At 42.6% G+C, this 16,954-nt stretch overlaps 1 protein-coding gene across 1 annotated transcript in view; it reads left to right on the top strand.

Moving 5' to 3' along the window:
* Nipa1 (NIPA magnesium transporter 1) overlaps positions 1–14,685 on the top strand; it is a 28,631-nt gene extending 13,946 nt beyond the window's left edge. Inside the window, exons 4-5 of the mRNA XM_050140372.1 lie at positions 3,677–3,837; positions 8,758–14,685. Coding sequence (XP_049996329.1) covers positions 3,677–3,837; positions 8,758–9,269 — 673 coding nt within the window. The 3' untranslated portion in view covers positions 9,270–14,685. The remainder of the gene's footprint in view (positions 1–3,676; positions 3,838–8,757) is intronic.
* Positions 14,686–16,954: the final 2,269 nt, after the last annotated feature.

Consider the following 16,954-nt stretch of genomic DNA (forward strand, 5'->3'; position numbering starts at 1 on the left):
TCCGCCAACAGAATGGCCCACCGATGTGAGTCAACTATATCCACATAAAACTTGAGAGTTTGGGAAGGAATTCTAGACACAAAATAAACAGAGTTTATCACAGATTCTTGGTAGCCACAAATATTTTTTCAGATGGGCTCGTGGCAAACAGGGGCACCATGGCTTCTTTAAGAGAGGTGCACTAAAAAATTGCATGGCTTCTATAAATGGTTTCCTGGTTCACCAGCACAATGGCTCTGACTCTTTGGGGAGGTCCAGCTATGGAGCATTTAAATGGGGTTTGTGAGCAGAGCGCTACAACTTGCTTAATGGCAACACAGACCTGCTGTGTGCGTGAAAATGGGGTTGTGAACATGGCTCACAGGATTAGTGCTGAACAGACCTCTGTCATGTTGGACTGGGTGGAGCCAAAAGGCAAAGCAGCCTTAGTCCTAGCCATGCCACTTAGCATTTTAACAAGTCCTGGTCAGAAAAGAATTATGCAATAAAGACAAATTCAGATGGAAAAGACCTTTACATGGGTCACAGTGTTGGATAAATGTGCATTAGGCTCGGGAGAGTGAAAAAAAGAATAGACAGTTTAAAAAAGGAAGTAAGTGATTTAAAAAAAAAAACAAAGTCTTTAAAGTCTTTAAAGTAACAGAGTATAGAAAATCATAGATTAAAGAAGTAAAAAAAGAATAAGCCACGTAAAGATGGAATATACAGAGAGTCTCAATGATGTATACAATTGTGTTTTCTTTGAATTTTTTTGACTGATCTAAGTACAGAGAGACATTTCATTGCATGGGCTGCTAAGCCAAACCAGCATGTATGTATGGAGCCTGACCCATGGCGGTTTCGAGATTGAGATGGGACTGAACTCCACAGTGAGCCCTCAACTCTCATCAAATAAAGGCTACAATAATCTAAACTTATTGCTGGGTTAAGGAGAGGTGTGCAAATCAATGAAATAGGATTGGGATTGCAGGGATCTGCTCATGGTCAGTTGGCTTCTTGCCAGGAATACTGAGCTACTAGTATACGAAAGAATAGGTTTTCTGCAGGATGGCATTCAAGGGCTGGGGCTGGAGCTCTTGTGTCTACCTTCACCAGTGGTACTCAGTGTTGTCCTAAGCACATACAAAGTCCTAAATTTGATCCCCAGCTTTGCCAGAGTGAAGAAACAAAGCAGATGGTGCCAACAAACGGGACACCAGCATGCAAATATTTAAAATCGTTGCCTCTGCCTCACCACACAAAAAGTAACCCAAAATACGTCAGAGAGCTAAAACTGGCAAACTCTTAGAAGAAAACAGTTTAAATCACTGTAATTCTTTAAATCGGGGAATAGGGTATTTAAGTATGATTCCAAAAATCACACGAAGGAAAAATAAACCAGATACCAAAATTGAAACCTCTGCTTCAGAGCATGGAAGTAGGAGGGAGACATGTTTGGGATGTCCAGGATGAGTGGCAGGATGGAGTAGGGGTGGGGCATAACTAAGATACATTGTATCTTGTATGAAACTGATAAAGAATACATTTTAAATAAGCAGTGAGCCCTCAAGATGGCTCAGCAGGTAAAAACAAACCTGATCTTTACTGCCATCAGGTTTGGCAGCAAGCCTGATGGATGACCTAGGTTCAGTCCTGGGTACAGGAAGAGAACAGGCGCCTGTGAGTTGTCCTTTGACCTCCAGATGCATACTGTAGAATACATGCCCACACACGTGTCCACAAACAAACATACCCACCAAATAAATGTTTCAAAACCATGTTTCACAGGTTTAACAAGAAAGAAAATTCAGAATAGAAGAGAAATGTTTCAAATTATGTGTATGATAAGAAACCCGTACTTTGGTATATGAAATTCTTACAGCTCATTAATAACCAGGTAGCTATTGCATTCTGGTCTTTTGTGGTATGATAGGCGGTGATCTGGCCTTGTGGCGCAGGCTCATTGTCCTGCTGCTCTTGTTCATGGTAGCCCCTTTCAGCCATGGCACGGTCTGACAGATGTCCCAGGCAAACCCGGGTCTGTTTTTTTTTTTTTCCTGTGACCCTCCCCCTTCTCTCATTCCTGATTCTTAGGGCAGCAACATTGACCCCGATCTTAATTACTTTTCTATTGCTGCGATAAAACACTTTGATCAAGGCAATTTATAAAACTGGGTCCTTCGCTTACCTGTGACCTGCTCCCTACCTCCTCCCAGTGCGGAAAGGTGCCTCGTCCCAGCCACTTAGTCCCTTATTCCCCTGCAGTCCCATTCTCCTCCGAAGACAACACTTAAGTTCTAACCCTGGTGTTGATATTTCTTTAAATTTTTCCTGGGTTTTGTTTTTAAATATTTTTAATTATTTTTTTTTGTTTGGGACCCAGAGTAATGGGTTTCATTATGACCCTTTCACACATACCTGCCACTGGGCTTTGTTCTTTTATCTACCACGTACTACGCTGTCTAGGCCACCCTGCCCTTGCTGGGTCTCTCGTTCCTCCCAGATAGCCCTCTCTTCTGTTTTTGTCACGTCTGTTCTGTTACTTTCTTGTATTCCCATTCACGTTAGACCTCCTCCTTCCCTCTCCGATGACACTGGGCGTGCTGGGATGCCTAGCTCTTGACAGGTGTTTACGATCTGAACTACCTGAGTGTAGTGGTTCATACTTAGGACTTGGGAGGCTGAGGCAGGAGGACTGCCATGAGTTCCAGGCCAACCTGGGCTGCACAGTGAGATCCCATCGCATTGTCTTATTTACCCTAAAAATTGCAAATGATAATACACATTGAATAAGTCTAGGTAATGCCTCTTCCTGTTAAGTTTCTGCTGTCACTTCCTTTCAGCGAGGATAAGGGATGTTTCTCCTGCCTCTTCATGAGCTTTGTAGGCTTTGCTTCGGTGGTGATCCTGTCTGGGGCCTTAGTTTTCAAAGAAAATAACCCAGTATGTCCGTGAACCTCTTGCACCCTGTTCCTGAATGTTCATGTCTGAATGTCTCCAGCATTGATAACAGCAATATAGGAATTGCCTAATGCAAGCCCGGTATTTCCAATTCAGGTTTTATACTGGCATTAAAGGGAAATAAGAGATGAAACACGTTGATGTTTTATGAATTTATATATTATTTTTATCTAAAAATGTAGTATTATATTTTTTAAGTTTTGAATACTAGTGAAAAATAACCACTACATTCTGTCTATCATGCTTTGGTTACTGTTAGTATTTTTGCATTTTTCTTTGGTTTCTGTGTATGTGTGTTGTTTGCTTTTATAAATAAAGAAGGGATATTTTTAGTTTTTGGCCAATCATAAAACTTCCTCTTCTCTTCATGTATTTCCTATCTGCGAGGTAATTAAGACATTATACATTAATATGAGTTAAGATATTATAAACTACGTATTGCTATGCATGAAAATGATACAAAAAATCAATTGAGTTGAAATAAAACTTCAATAAATTTCTGATGGGAAATTAGTTCTATTTGTAAAAACTAAATGCCGGGCTGGGTGTACACGTTGATCAGTGTTAAAGCATGTTCAGGGCCCTGTATTAGATTCTTAGTGCCAAAATACAAATAAGAACATTAAAAAACCTCAATGGAAATAAAATACAAGTCTTCTAGATAAAGTATCTTTAATTAGCAGAAACAAGTCAGAGTTTGTTTTAAACTGTAATGATTTCTTTTATTTAATTGAAGGTCCATTTTAGCTTCTTATCTTCTGAAGGAAAAACTCAACATCTTGGGCAAGTTGGGGTGTCTGCTGAGCTGTGCGGGTTCTGTCGTTCTGATTATCCATTCCCCGAAGTCTGAAAGCGTGACAACTCAGGCCGAGTTGGAGGAGAAGCTGACCAATCCAGGTAACTCCTAGCCGCATGGCCTGTCTGTTTCCCCGAGGAATCCAGACAGCTCAGGATCCTACTCCATCCTGACACCTCCTGGCTGCTTGGGTTTGTCACCACAGATCTTGCCTGGCGTTTTCGCACGTCAGCTGGCCGTGAGTACAAGCCTGCCCAGCTTTCAGAGGTACTCTTGGCTGGATTCCCTAGAGTGTTCATAATGACGATAGCTAAGGCTTTATTTCCCTGTTGTCTTAGTTACCTTTGTATCGCTGCAACAAAACACCGTTACCAATGCAGTCTATAAAACAAAGCATTTAACTGTGCTTATGGTTTCAGGGGTTAAGAATCTGTGGTGGGGGGAGTAAAGGAATGTTGGCCAGAACAGCTGAGAGCTCACGTCTTGATTCACAAGCCAGAGGCTGAGAAAGCTAACTGGGAATGCCTTGAGTCTTTTGAAACCTCAATGCCTGCCCTCAGGGACACACTTCCTCCAATAAGGCCACACCTCTTCATCCTTCCCAAACAGTTCCACCAACTGGGGATCAAGTCTTGAGACATACAAGTCTTGGGGGGAGGTCATTTTTATTCAAACTACCACATCTGCTAACATTTCACATTTTAATTTTGACTTACTCTCATCAAATTCAAAGTATGTATATACTCTTTATGAAGAGTATAAAGGCATTAAAAAACAGACCATTCTATGGAGTAGGCAAGAGTGCCTAATGGGTTCCTATGATTACCAAAGGAAAATATTCATAGGTTACTTCTCCACTCCTATGCTAGGAGTTGAACCCTGGCCTGTACAGGCTAAGTAAGCATTGTACTGCTGAGCCATATTTCCAGTCCATTTTGATGAGTGTGAATGATTCCCTTATGTTGAGATCCCAACTTACTTATGCATTTGTAATTCCTTTATGTGTAATTATGGCTATCGTTTTTATTATTATGTATGTAGATGCCCTTGGAGGCCAGAGGTATCAGCCCCTACGAGGACTCCAGGCACACTTAGTTGTACGCGTCTCTATTTGGGTACTGAGACAAAATTGGTGTGAAATTTTAACCGCTGGTCCATCTCTCCAGTCCTATGTATAAGTAGATATCATGAAAATATTAAGAAAATATAAAATGGTATGGTCTGGCTACTTTCTTAGGGAATAGCTTTTCTTTCTTTTCCCCTTTTTTCTTCTTTGTTTTGTTTCTTTCTTCTCTTCGTCTACCTCCTCCTGTTCCTTTTCTTTTTCCTAGTCAGGGTCACAGGATAGAGCCTTGGCTAGCCTGGTGCTTGTGATGTAGCCCAGGGTAGCCCCACACCTGAGGCAATCCTCCTCACTTAACTGTTGAGATGGCAGGCATAGGACCCACGTCCAGCTATGTTTTGTTGTTGACTTTAAGATGTTTTGATATATTTATTTTTTTGAGGATGTCTTATATATACACAATGCAATTCGATGGGCCGGAAGGATGGCTCAGAGGCTAAGCGTCCTTGTTGCTCTCCCAACAGAGTGAGGTATGATTCTTCCCAGCACTGACATAGTAGCTCACAGTCATTTGTAAGTCAGTTCCCTGGGCTCTGATGCCCTCTTCTGACTTCCTCAGGCACCAGGCCTGTAAGCAAGCAGTACACAGACATACAAGCAGGTAAAACACTCGTACACATGAAAAAAATCTAAAACAAAACACGGTACTTCAATAACATCTACCCTCATTCCCTTCTCTCCAGCCCCTCCCACATTTCTTCACCCTCTCAATTGTGTGCACCTTCTTTTAACCTACAGAATCCACTCAGTGCTGACGGTATTTGCGTGGCATGGCTCCTTCCCTCCCTCCCTCCCTCTGTTTCTAAAGGCACAAACAACACAATTCATTTTTGCCCCAGAGGAAGTTTAAACCAGCACTTTATTATATTTCCAAACTCCCTAATATATGATGCCTAGGGCTGGAGAGATGGCTCAGAGGTTGGGAGCACCGGCTACTCCTCCAGAGGACCCAGGCTCAATTCCCATGGCGGGTCACAACTGTCTGCAACTCTTGTTCCAGGGGACCTGACACCCTCACACAGATACATATGCAGGCCAAAAAAAAAAATCAGTGTACATAAAAGTAAATAATTTTTTAATACATGATGCCTGATATTCAGAGATGAAAACTCAGAGGAAATGTCCTGTAAAGATAGTTATAGAAAGAATAGTGGACTGGGGTATGTATTTCACTGCTGGAACGGCAAGACCCTGGACACGATGCAGAGCACCACAGCAAGGAAAGGAGATTCTTGAGCGTGCGATGATATGCATGTTCTCTGTGCTGGCAGCTTCATTCCAGAAAGCAAGAGCTTGCGCCCTGGAGAGCAAACATATGCACTTGTTTAATGGGCAAAGGACAGATTTAGAGACAAAATATGGCTAGATAGTATATCCGTGATGTAAGCTTCATGAGGTTGAGTTACAGAAGAGAAAATATGTAAACTAGTTCCTAGAAATAAGACAACGGTGAAACACAGACTGAAGAGTCCCAAATCTGTGGGCATCTGAGCAATGAGAAAGGCAGGCTGAGCACAGGAAAATAAAGAGGTTTTCCTGCATATGAATCCTGTATTCTAACACACAGCTCCTGAGGCTGCTGTCCGAGTACCCATGTGGCTGGTGTTCGTTTCCCTTCCCCACCCAAATAGCTGTGCTGCCCCTTCTGTCCTTCTCCCGGCGGCCTGTGCTGAGACCTGATTTTGCTAACCTCCACTACCCTTGCTTCCAGTTCCTGCTGCCTCACCCTTCTCGATTCCAGAGACCCTTCTGTCATCTGGTTTTGTCCCTTCCAGCTTCAAGGCTCTTAGTATCTACCCCTCACATGAGATCACATTCACACTGTGCTGCGGATCCCGCGCCTGCTCACTCACGCTCAGGCCCCTTCGGATTTTCTCCTCACACCCCCAAGCCTGTCCCACAATCAGGCAGTACTCTGTGCTTACACGTGCCGGTCCCTTCGCCCTCCACTGCCACTTTGCCAGATTCTAGGTGAGCCTCTCGAACAGCTTTTAACCATCCTTCTGTTGACTCTTTCCCGAGTCTGCCTCCAGTGCATAGCTGAATAGTTCTCTTTTCTCACTCCTGAGGGCCTGAGCTCCCTCTGCCTGGTTGCTTGCATGCATGCCTGCAACTGAGTGGTTTGCATTTCCAGCTGGTTTCTGGATCTGTTAAGTCCAGCTGCGAAAGACAGCCTTGTACATGGGACTTCAGAGTAGTCAATACATGATATAATTAATATAATATAATATAAAATAAACATAGCAGGATTCTACCTTCTAAGGTTAGCGCTGAAGTACAGCTATAGCAAAAGGCATATTGAAGTTGGCAGAACCACCCAAAATGTGAGGGTTGGATAAATGTGGTAGCTGTAGATCTAAGCTGCTAGGAGAAGTCATGTTTGTGACTTACTTAGAGCCTATGCCATCGGTGTGAGCACCATCGGTGGCGTGACCCTCTGAAATGGAGGGTTGCTCTTGAAGTCCCAACCACAGAAAGAACAATCATCTCAGCCCACGTAGAACTTGTATGTGCGAATAATTTAATGTGTATGAAAAATGTACAAGGACTACTTTGTTCTATTTCTAGTTCGGGTCATTGTAACTAGATTTCTTACATAGACGTCTGAGGAGACCTTCAGGAGTTGTGAAGGATGGAGACTAACTTAGGGTTGTGTGTGTTCTTCCTACCCCACTCACACCCATTGCACGTGTGCCCGAAAGCAGTGGTCTCAGCTTTCCTAACGCTGTGACCCTGGAATATAGTTCCTCATGGAGTGGTGACCCCAACCATAAAACTATTATCGTTGCTATTTCGTAATTGTAACTTTGCTATCGTTGTGAATCTTATATAAATATCTGTGTTTTCCGATGGTCTTAGGCAGCCCTTATGGAAGGGTTCGACCCTTTCAAAGGGATTGAGAACCACTGCCCTAAAGGTTGCGTGGGCTTAGACCTGGCACACTAAGATTATTCTCACTTTAGCGTATGTCCTCTGTCACGCCCTTGGCGTCATCTGTCTGGTAGGTATCCTGCAGTTGACTTGGAAGGAAGAACTCCTCCCATGGCTGGCTGCAGCGGTGGCATGCACCTCCAATCTTAGCCATACACATGCTGAGGTTGGGGGTATCCTTTGAGCTTAGGTGTTCCAGACCGGTCAGAATGACAAGCTAAGTCCCGGTCTGTAAGAAAACATAAAGTCCATCATGTGATCGGCTTTGTTTTAAACCTGTTTCTGTGGTTGTTGATCATACTGACAGAGTAGGTCTTGTAGACATCAGTCGTTAAGAGCAGGATTTCACATGTTTATTGGGAGCCCCGGAGGGCTTCCTATCAATGGAGTTGATCACAATTTCTTCAGCTGCTCCAAATTGGAGATCTGGGGGTAGCTCTTCTCATTAGAACACCCCTCCATCCATCTGGAGGGTGGTGGGTAGCTATGGCCTGGTTGGATATGGTGATGCAAAGGCCGAATTATAATGAGGTCTTTAATGGAAAAGGACACAAGGCAAAGATTCCTTGGCACAGGCATCCCTGAAAAAGGCAACAGCTCTTCTGGCCTAATGTCATCCTTGTGGCTACAATGGCTTGGACCTACACATTGCTTTTTACCGTGCTGAGGGTCAAACCCAGAGCCTTGAGGATGTTGGACGAGAGCTCTACCCCTGCGCCACATTCCCGGTTCCTGTGAGCGTGTGCATGCTGAGCAATGATGAGAAGAGTTTTTGTGGAATGGTCCTAGTGGATATACCGAACAGGCTGGAGCTGTGGGGTGCTTGCCTAATCTCTCTCCCCCCCCCCCCCCGACAGAAGGGGTGGCTGGTAAGGAAGGGATCAGAAGCTGTCTCAGCTCTGCCATCTGAGCGGGTGGTGTCTGGCCGGCCGGCTCCCCTGGTCACGGTGTCCCGTCTGTCTTGCAGTGTTTGTGGGTTACCTGTGCATTGTGCTGCTCATGCTGCTGCTGCTGATCTTCTGGATCGCGCCTGCCCACGGGCCCACCAACATCATGGTGTACATCAGCATCTGCTCCCTGCTGGGGAGCTTCACTGTGCCTTCCACCAAGGGCATTGGGCTGGCGGCCCAAGACATCTTGCACAACAATCCATCCAGTCAGAGGGCCCTCTGCCTGTGCCTTGTGCTCCTGGCTGTCCTGGGCTGCAGCATCATCGTCCAGTTCAGGTACATCAACAAGGCCCTGGAGTGCTTCGACTCCTCTGTGTTCGGGGCCATCTACTATGTCGTGTTTACCACGCTGGTCCTGCTGGCTTCAGCCATCCTCTTCCGGGAGTGGAGCAATGTGGGCCTGGTGGACTTCTTGGGCATGGCCTGTGGATTTACAACTGTCTCTGTGGGAATTGTCCTTATACAAGTGTTCAAAGAATTCAATTTCAACCTTGGGGAGATGAACAAATCCAATATGAAAACAGACTAAGATGCAGTCACGGGTTGGGGGTGTGACGAACAGGCGTCGGAGGGGGTCTGTGGTTTTGACTAGATGTCCAGAAGAAAGGACTCTCAGAGTGAGTTGCCTGTGCACTAATGGTCTAGTGAACGAACACTAGGGAGCCTTGCTTCGCACCAAGGTGGGGTTCAGACCTCTCCTGCACCAAGCTCCCAATGGTTGTCTGGGTGTAAACTCCCTCTGATGAGACAAATCCTGTTTTCATTTCCATTAACCTAGAAGCTTTCCTAATTACTTGTTTAAAAACATTTTAACATAATTTAACCAGATAATAAGGGTGAGGTCTTTCTAGTTAGTCCTCGTAGGGGAGCAGACATTCTTACCTAAAACCTTGGGAAAAGAAGAAACTTGTGAAACCTGGCCGTCTACAGTCAGCGTGACTGACTTTGTCTTTGTGTTAAGCATGTATAGCATTCAGGTAGTTTACTCAAATTAAGAGGTGTATGAACTGAGTTGTTTCCAGTCCTTTAACAACCTGACTCTCCGACATGGTCCCCAAGACAGTAGTGAGGCAGAGAGAGAGGATTTCGTGAGGGGATGCAGGGTTCCGTTGACAGGGTGACTTTCCAATTGCTCAAATCTATATTAGTGCCTTTATCATTTGAATGACTTAATTTAACTTTTGCTGTGTATATGTTATGTGTTCTAATCATAGATAATGTAAAGCAGTTAGAAAAAGCATTATCTTCAGTAGGAGATAATGAAAACTACAGACACAGAAAAAGATTGCAAAGTGACCCATTTCTCTATCATTGTCCAATTAAGGACAACGGATGAAGTTCAGAGAGATTTTTTATTTACATTTAACCTATGTTCCTTAGATCCATTATGAAAAACTACCTGCTTTCTGTTTCAGGAGGTGTTGTGGTCATTCAGAAGAAATAAACTATTAAACTTGACAGGTTGTTAAATTAGAGAGTGTCTGTCAAGTATATCCCACAGGAGTTTAGTAAAAGTACCTCCAGACAGGAACAGGTATCAGGACTGCTTCTACAAAGGGTAATGCGTACATCCTTTCGAAGGGGCTTTCTAGCAAAGGTGAGAATAATTTCGCCTTCTTGTTGTTTGACATGGTAGAACCTCTTCAAGTTCTTACCAGACATCTTATTAAACATTCTGACTGTATGCAAGACCCTGGGTTTGATACCCCACATCAGAAACAAGCAACAAAACAACACAATCTTCTTACATGGAAAATAACTGTTAATCACGCAGTGGTTTAGATTAGAAATCATTCTTCCATCCATAGAAGCCTTCCCTGTGCATTACATTGGAGCAAGGTACAAAGAGATACAATATAGCATTATATTATGATGTTATATATTCCATATGCTTAGTTTTATATGAATGGAATGTGCCAAGTTTAAAAATGGGGATGGATAAAGTAAATTAGCTGAGGTAGAACATGAGTTTTAATAATCCCCAATTGAACTTCTCCCTAAGACAAAAATGTGCTTTTCCATATCAAAAGGGCATTTCTAAAGTAAAGACCCAGAGATTAGTTCACTAAACTATAGAAGAAAAAGGGTAAATAAAATACTAGTTTAACATAAAGGAATCTGGTTGTCTGGCTCATTTGTCAGATTCAATGAATTGAAAGTATGAATGATGACCTGGGTATATTAGTCATTGATTGTGAAGAATAGCAGCAAAATGATTTAAACAGTTGACAGCCTTGTGTGAAGCAGTAGTTAGTAAATGTTCAAGTTCATTCTTCTTTTGTAAAAGCTCTTGAATTTTTTTTAATCATCAGTATTGTAAGAAATATAAACCTTAATTTATTGAATTGGAAAGTGTTATATAGCAGGATCGATATAATTTTAATATTAAGGTAATAATATAGCTATACTAGTATAAGGAAGACACTTATAATGTGGAAATTACCTTGTTTGTTTTGCTGCTTCCTGTGGAGCTTAGTTTAAATGCATCTGTTAATGTACCTGAGATTTTTAATCCACGATTATATGCCATGAATATCCAAAGGTATTTTGTGTGTTAATCAAAATTTCACAGTACTAATTGTTCTCCTAAGTTCTAGAACAGGGAGATCACCCAGGTTTCCATCTAGTCCAGCAGATTGCTTCAGCAGGATTCCTGCCTTTGTTCCAGAGGAACTCACTGCTTTTCAGGTCTGAGAATAATGTCCTAGTAACCGTCAGGAATCGCGTCTAATTTTTAGATTTAACATAGTGCACATATATGTATACTTACTATTTTATAAATTCAGTTTTCACAGTTCACTTGGAAATGCAAAAGAAAGTAAGAATTCCCACATAAGACCTTTGGGGGGAAAGTCTAGAATGCAAAGGAACCTCTTATTGGTTTCTCCAGTAGGAAACACTTTAATTTGTGGGGTTTTATTTCTGATAAAACTTAAGAAAACATGCCAACTGTGTACTTTTTTTCAAGTCTTTAAAATCATCAAAGTAAGAACTGTTGGTAGCGATTTAGAGAATTCCTCTTGGGAGACATTGTGGCCATCTCTCTCCTTTTCTACCTTTGTTCATAAATGTCTTTACATTGGAAAAGGTTGTTTTCTGTTTTAAGTATTGATCAAGTGTAGGATCAGGGAGGCATTCCTGCTGGAATCCAGATGCAGGACGCCATCTGGAGCATCTTTCCGGTCTGCACAAAGGCTGTCTCTGTGGAGGTTCTCGAGGAGGAAGGCATAACTGCCCACACTGGGACCTCTGGAGAAGAACTGTTTTCCAGTGTCCTAGCTATCACTAAGACTATCGTTACAATTGTTGATGTTAGAATCTCAGTAAAATCTATTTGGCTGCTGTGTGTTCAACAGTAGGGTCCTATTTCTACTGTTTACGCCATTTTGCTCTGCTTTATTTTATTATTTCCGGCTCATCACAGAAATAATATATTGATGTTTTCCTTCATTAAGTTTCATGTCTGTTTTCTTATTTATTTTTTTGGTATTAGGAAGTTGGATCCTGGGCATTGTGTGTGCTAGGCAAGAGTTTGACCTTGGAGCTACACCCTAACCTGCTCAGGTCTACTTTAGATAGACCCCCGTAATCAAACGTGCAGAGACAGAGCCTCTTCCTTTGTCCCCATAGCTCAGCTGCTGGTAAATGCTGTGCTGGACTTTTTGAAACTGGTCTCCAGGCGTCTGTCAAGTACTCGGATGCAGGGCTTTTTAGATGTGGAAAAACAGATGGTCTGGGAAATAAGTATGGATGAGGTTAGGCTACTGCCCTGCTGTTCAATTTGCTTTCTCTTTACCCCTTAAAAGGGGTCATTTCGTGTATCCCAGGCTGGCCTTGAACTCCCAATCGTATTTCTTCAACCTCAGTGCTGGGATTACAGGCATATGTCATTACACTGGGCCTCCCGAGTATTATAATTTTTGTTGGCAGTGATGCTTTTATTCTACACTGATCTAGCAGAGCGGAGTTCCTCTCTGACGCCGACTTGGTCTTGGTCAGTATTCTCGTGACCTTTAGAAAGACCTCATGACTGTATGGTATGAATGAAGTCTAAGGAAGTATTCTCAGTGTGTCTGACACCAAGGAGCTTGTTCATCTGTTAAACAGGACGGGGGAGAATCTTGGTGTTAAGCATTCTCAGGGACCAAAGCTGTATTATTAGTTCCTTAGCATAGACTTTCTAAGGACATAGCCACGTTTTTCCTTGGTTTTACTTACTCATGGCTAGATTCTGTTGAGTTGACAAAAGCCACTTGGCACACCAATCCCATTACAAGCCAGTTTACCACACAGCAGGCCTAAACTTTTTCTATTTCTCCTTGACACATGACAGTTGTTACTGGTGAATTTTAAGAATCTGTTATTTAGCGCTTAAGTGATTTTTTCACATCTGGCAAGATTCATATCATATATTATTAAGAATTATAGGGATGGTAATGAGCATTTGGTCCAATATCACTACTCATTTTTGTCAAACACATTTTTCTTATGTTATCAAATGCAACAGAAGAATATTTTTTAAAAGTAATAGCTGTTGCATCAAAAGATATCTACTTAAAAAATTGATAATTCTGTAGAAAAAAGATGACCATGTAAATAAACATCTAATTCAAATGTACCCAAAGTAAATTTAAAAATATAGTCATAGGCCATGGATTCAGGGAGGATTTATTTATTCATTTTTAAAGATTTATTTTTATTTCATGGTTGTGTGGGCATTTTCCTATATGTATGTGCAACACCTGCATGCAGTACCGGCTGAGGCCAGAAGAGGGAGCTAATACTGCTTGTTCATCACCACACTGGCTCTAGGAACCCAACCTAAGTCCTCTGCAAAAACAGCAAATGGTCTTAAGCACTAAGCCATCTCTCCAGATCCAGAGGACTTATTTTTTTCTTTTCCCAATATTCTCCCGATTTGTGAAAATATGTGTGTGTTTTTTAACCTTTCTGTGCCTCAGTTTTTCTACCTCGAATGTTGAGGGCAGGTTCTTCAGGTTGATGGATTTTGAACTGAGAGTGTGTTCTGTCGTACTCTGGAAATGGTAGGTAGGAGCATGATGCTGAGAACTGCTCTGAAACATGTGTGACGAAACTCAGCTTGCGGACTTTGGAGCCTGCTCACGAAGCTGGAAGCGCATGGAGCCTTGAGCGCCAAACAGCTAAAGGGAACACTGGGTATAAAGTTTGCGTGACTCGGTAAGACTTCATCTTGTTGTACAGTGAGGAAATAAAACATGGACTTCAAAAAGAAAACCATTGAAAGATCAACTTATGACAGCAGGATGGTTCCTTTATGTTCTACTTTGGTTTCTGTGCTGCATGTGTGCCCCATCCATTCTGTTGCCTTGAGTTTGACATGAGAAACATTGAACTTCCTGCTTCTACGCACCTTAGCCCTGATGCCGAATTGTCTGATGCCAGGAAAATGCCAGGAGCTCCCCAAACACTAATGCCAAAGAGTCTCCTTGAAGAATTCAGATTTCCTTTGTTAGAAGACCTTGCATTTCGCTCCAACAGTGTTTGTGCACTTTACAAAAATTTGAAGCTGTGGCTCTTTAGTTATGTTCCTTGTTTCCTTTTTAAGAGGATAATTTTTATTTCATCATGAAATTAATATAATGAGAGAAAGAAACGGAGATCAAAAAGAACATCAAATGTTGGTTGCATAAAAGTTTTTTCCCCCCACATAAACGTAGTAGGGGAAAATGCTTCCAGTTAGTTCACGTACATAATAATCAGTGTCTAAGACTTGCGTATATTTTGCTTCATAGAAGTAGTCGTAGCATGTTATAATTGCCTTATGTAATAAAAAGGCTATTAAGTTTTCCAATAATATTTATTACCCTGTATATGTTTTAAAATAAAGTGACATTTCTAGCTGAGTATGTGTTGGCTTTTCCCGTTGCCTGGATTCTTATGTACTTTTGGGTTCTATGTCATCCCACTGTGTCACCGTTCTGTTTCATTCACATGTAAGCTGGGCAACCTATCTTTTCAGACATCCTTACGCCATTAAACAAATGCAGCATAAACAAGTGTAATACATCTTTGCCCAGTTAAAATAATATTCCCCAACAGAGAGGTTTCCAGCCAAGGACATGAAAAAGGGCTCAGAGTGGAACTGGACTATGTTAATGGACGAGAAGGCAAGTAAGTAACAAAACTACAACCAATCTAAGTAAAAGTAACTGTCATGATGGACCAGAGGGTAGAGGTAGGGTGTAATTAAGTTGCCTATACATAACACTGTATCTTTTTTATATTTAGTTAAAATATCTGGGGATCTTGCCATCTTCTCTTCCCCCTAATTTCACATACACACACACACACACACACACACACACACACGCATGCACGCACGCACTCAAGCACATAGGTGCACACACACTTTGCAGTAGTAGGACTTTTCTCAACTACCACGGAGTTGGGGGTTTATAGTAACAAAGATTGGTTACTATGCTCCGGTTGTATGCTGGAAGGACTACTTCCTCTCGAAGGCTCTGACACTACCCACTCCTTGCCCTTTTCAGATTTTACAGTGTGTCTACATTCTGTTGTTCTTGCCTCCTTCCTTCCTTGGCACACCACCTGACTCTTGCCATTTTCACCATTCTCTTAGACCTACTAGAAAGATTCTGAATCAATTTTCCATTTTAAGATGCTTAACTTTATCTGCATAACATGTTACATAATGGGCTGTGAAAACTGTAACAGGGACATCGCTGAGCAGGCATAATTCTGCCAACCGTTTCGCCAAGTGAGCCACTTAGGAAGGGCAACTCCAGCACAGGTGTTGCTTATGGAAAAGATGCTCTCTGCTTTTGTAGCAATATAACCAAGATGTACACAAGAAAACTTGTATCAGCCACACTTAGGGTCCAGTCATGGCGGTCCAGCACTCTGGAGGCAGCGGCAGGCACATCTCTGAGTTCAAGGCCAGCCTAATTTTTTTGTCTTTTTTTTTTCTTTTGGAGACTAGGACTTATACAGTAGCTCAGGCTGCCTTAAAACTGTGGAGATAGCCCAGGCTAGTCTTAAACTTGTAGCAATCCTGCTGTCTCTGTCTTATAAGGGCCTAGAAAAACAAGATGTTAAAACTTTAAAAACATCCCATGATTACTGCCTGAACACTCACAAAATATAAGAATATGGAACATTATGCATTGGAAAAATGACTTGGGCATTTAAGGAGCCTGCAACATACTAAGTAGGCAAACCCACACACGTACACACGCACGCATGTGCACATACACACACATACACATACACGTGTACAGACACATGCGCGTAGACACCCAGACCACATTCATACACGCGCATGCATGCACACACACATGCATACACACGCGTGCAGACACACACATACGGGGAGCATGCACACATACACACTCGCGCACACACGTGAGCACACACATGCACGCGCGCATGCACGCGCGCGCGCGCACACACACACACACACGAGTCCACTGTGTGATGCAGGCCAGATAATGAACGTGAAAGTAGTTTAAAGATAATCATGATGATAGCAGACAGCTGAGGCAGAGCTGTATCTGGGATGGTTAGGACGGTGGCAGAAAAAGCGCCACAAGTCAATTCTTTATTTTGGTTAAATTACAGTGTTGATCCCACATACTCTCGTTCAAATGAACCAACCAGTATTTTCATGATAAAAACTGCCCTTTGGAGGTATCTGCTGGCATCTTTATCAGTCAGTCATTGCTGCCAAATGAGACGTCATTTCGTCTTTCTTATACGTCTCAAGGTCAGTGGGGCAGTTTAGCTGCTGCGGACCACCCTGCCCCTGCCTGCAATTGTGAGTTAGCCAGGAGTCAGGGGCGTAGCTCTGTTCCTGATCTCTTGTCCTACACGGTTCCCTTCTGCCCACCAGTCCGGGCTTCTTATCAAGGTTCATTCTAAGATCTGGCATTTTTCTTCAGGGAACACCAGTCCAGTGCCGAGGCAGAATGAGGGAGAGAGGGATGCAGTTACTGTCAAATGTGTGCACACTCGGAGAGGTGAAGGTTAGAGCCGTTCTTCGTTAATCGACCGGATCAAAGTTCAACTAGCCTATCAGGACTCTCTGCCTTATACTTCATCTCGAAATTACCTGAACAAGGAATTAAGCAAACTAAGTCCTCCTAGCGAGCTCTAAGACAGTCGGGTGAAGGTTGGTTGTCAAGTTCACAGCAGAGCAAAAGCTTTTAGGTTAGC

The sequence above is a fragment of the Alexandromys fortis genome, unplaced genomic scaffold, assembly GCF_014885135.2.
Source record: "Alexandromys fortis isolate MF-2015 unplaced genomic scaffold, M_Fortis_MF-2015_v1.1 scaffold_39, whole genome shotgun sequence".
Taxonomy (NCBI): Eukaryota; Metazoa; Chordata; class Mammalia; order Rodentia; family Cricetidae; genus Alexandromys; species Alexandromys fortis.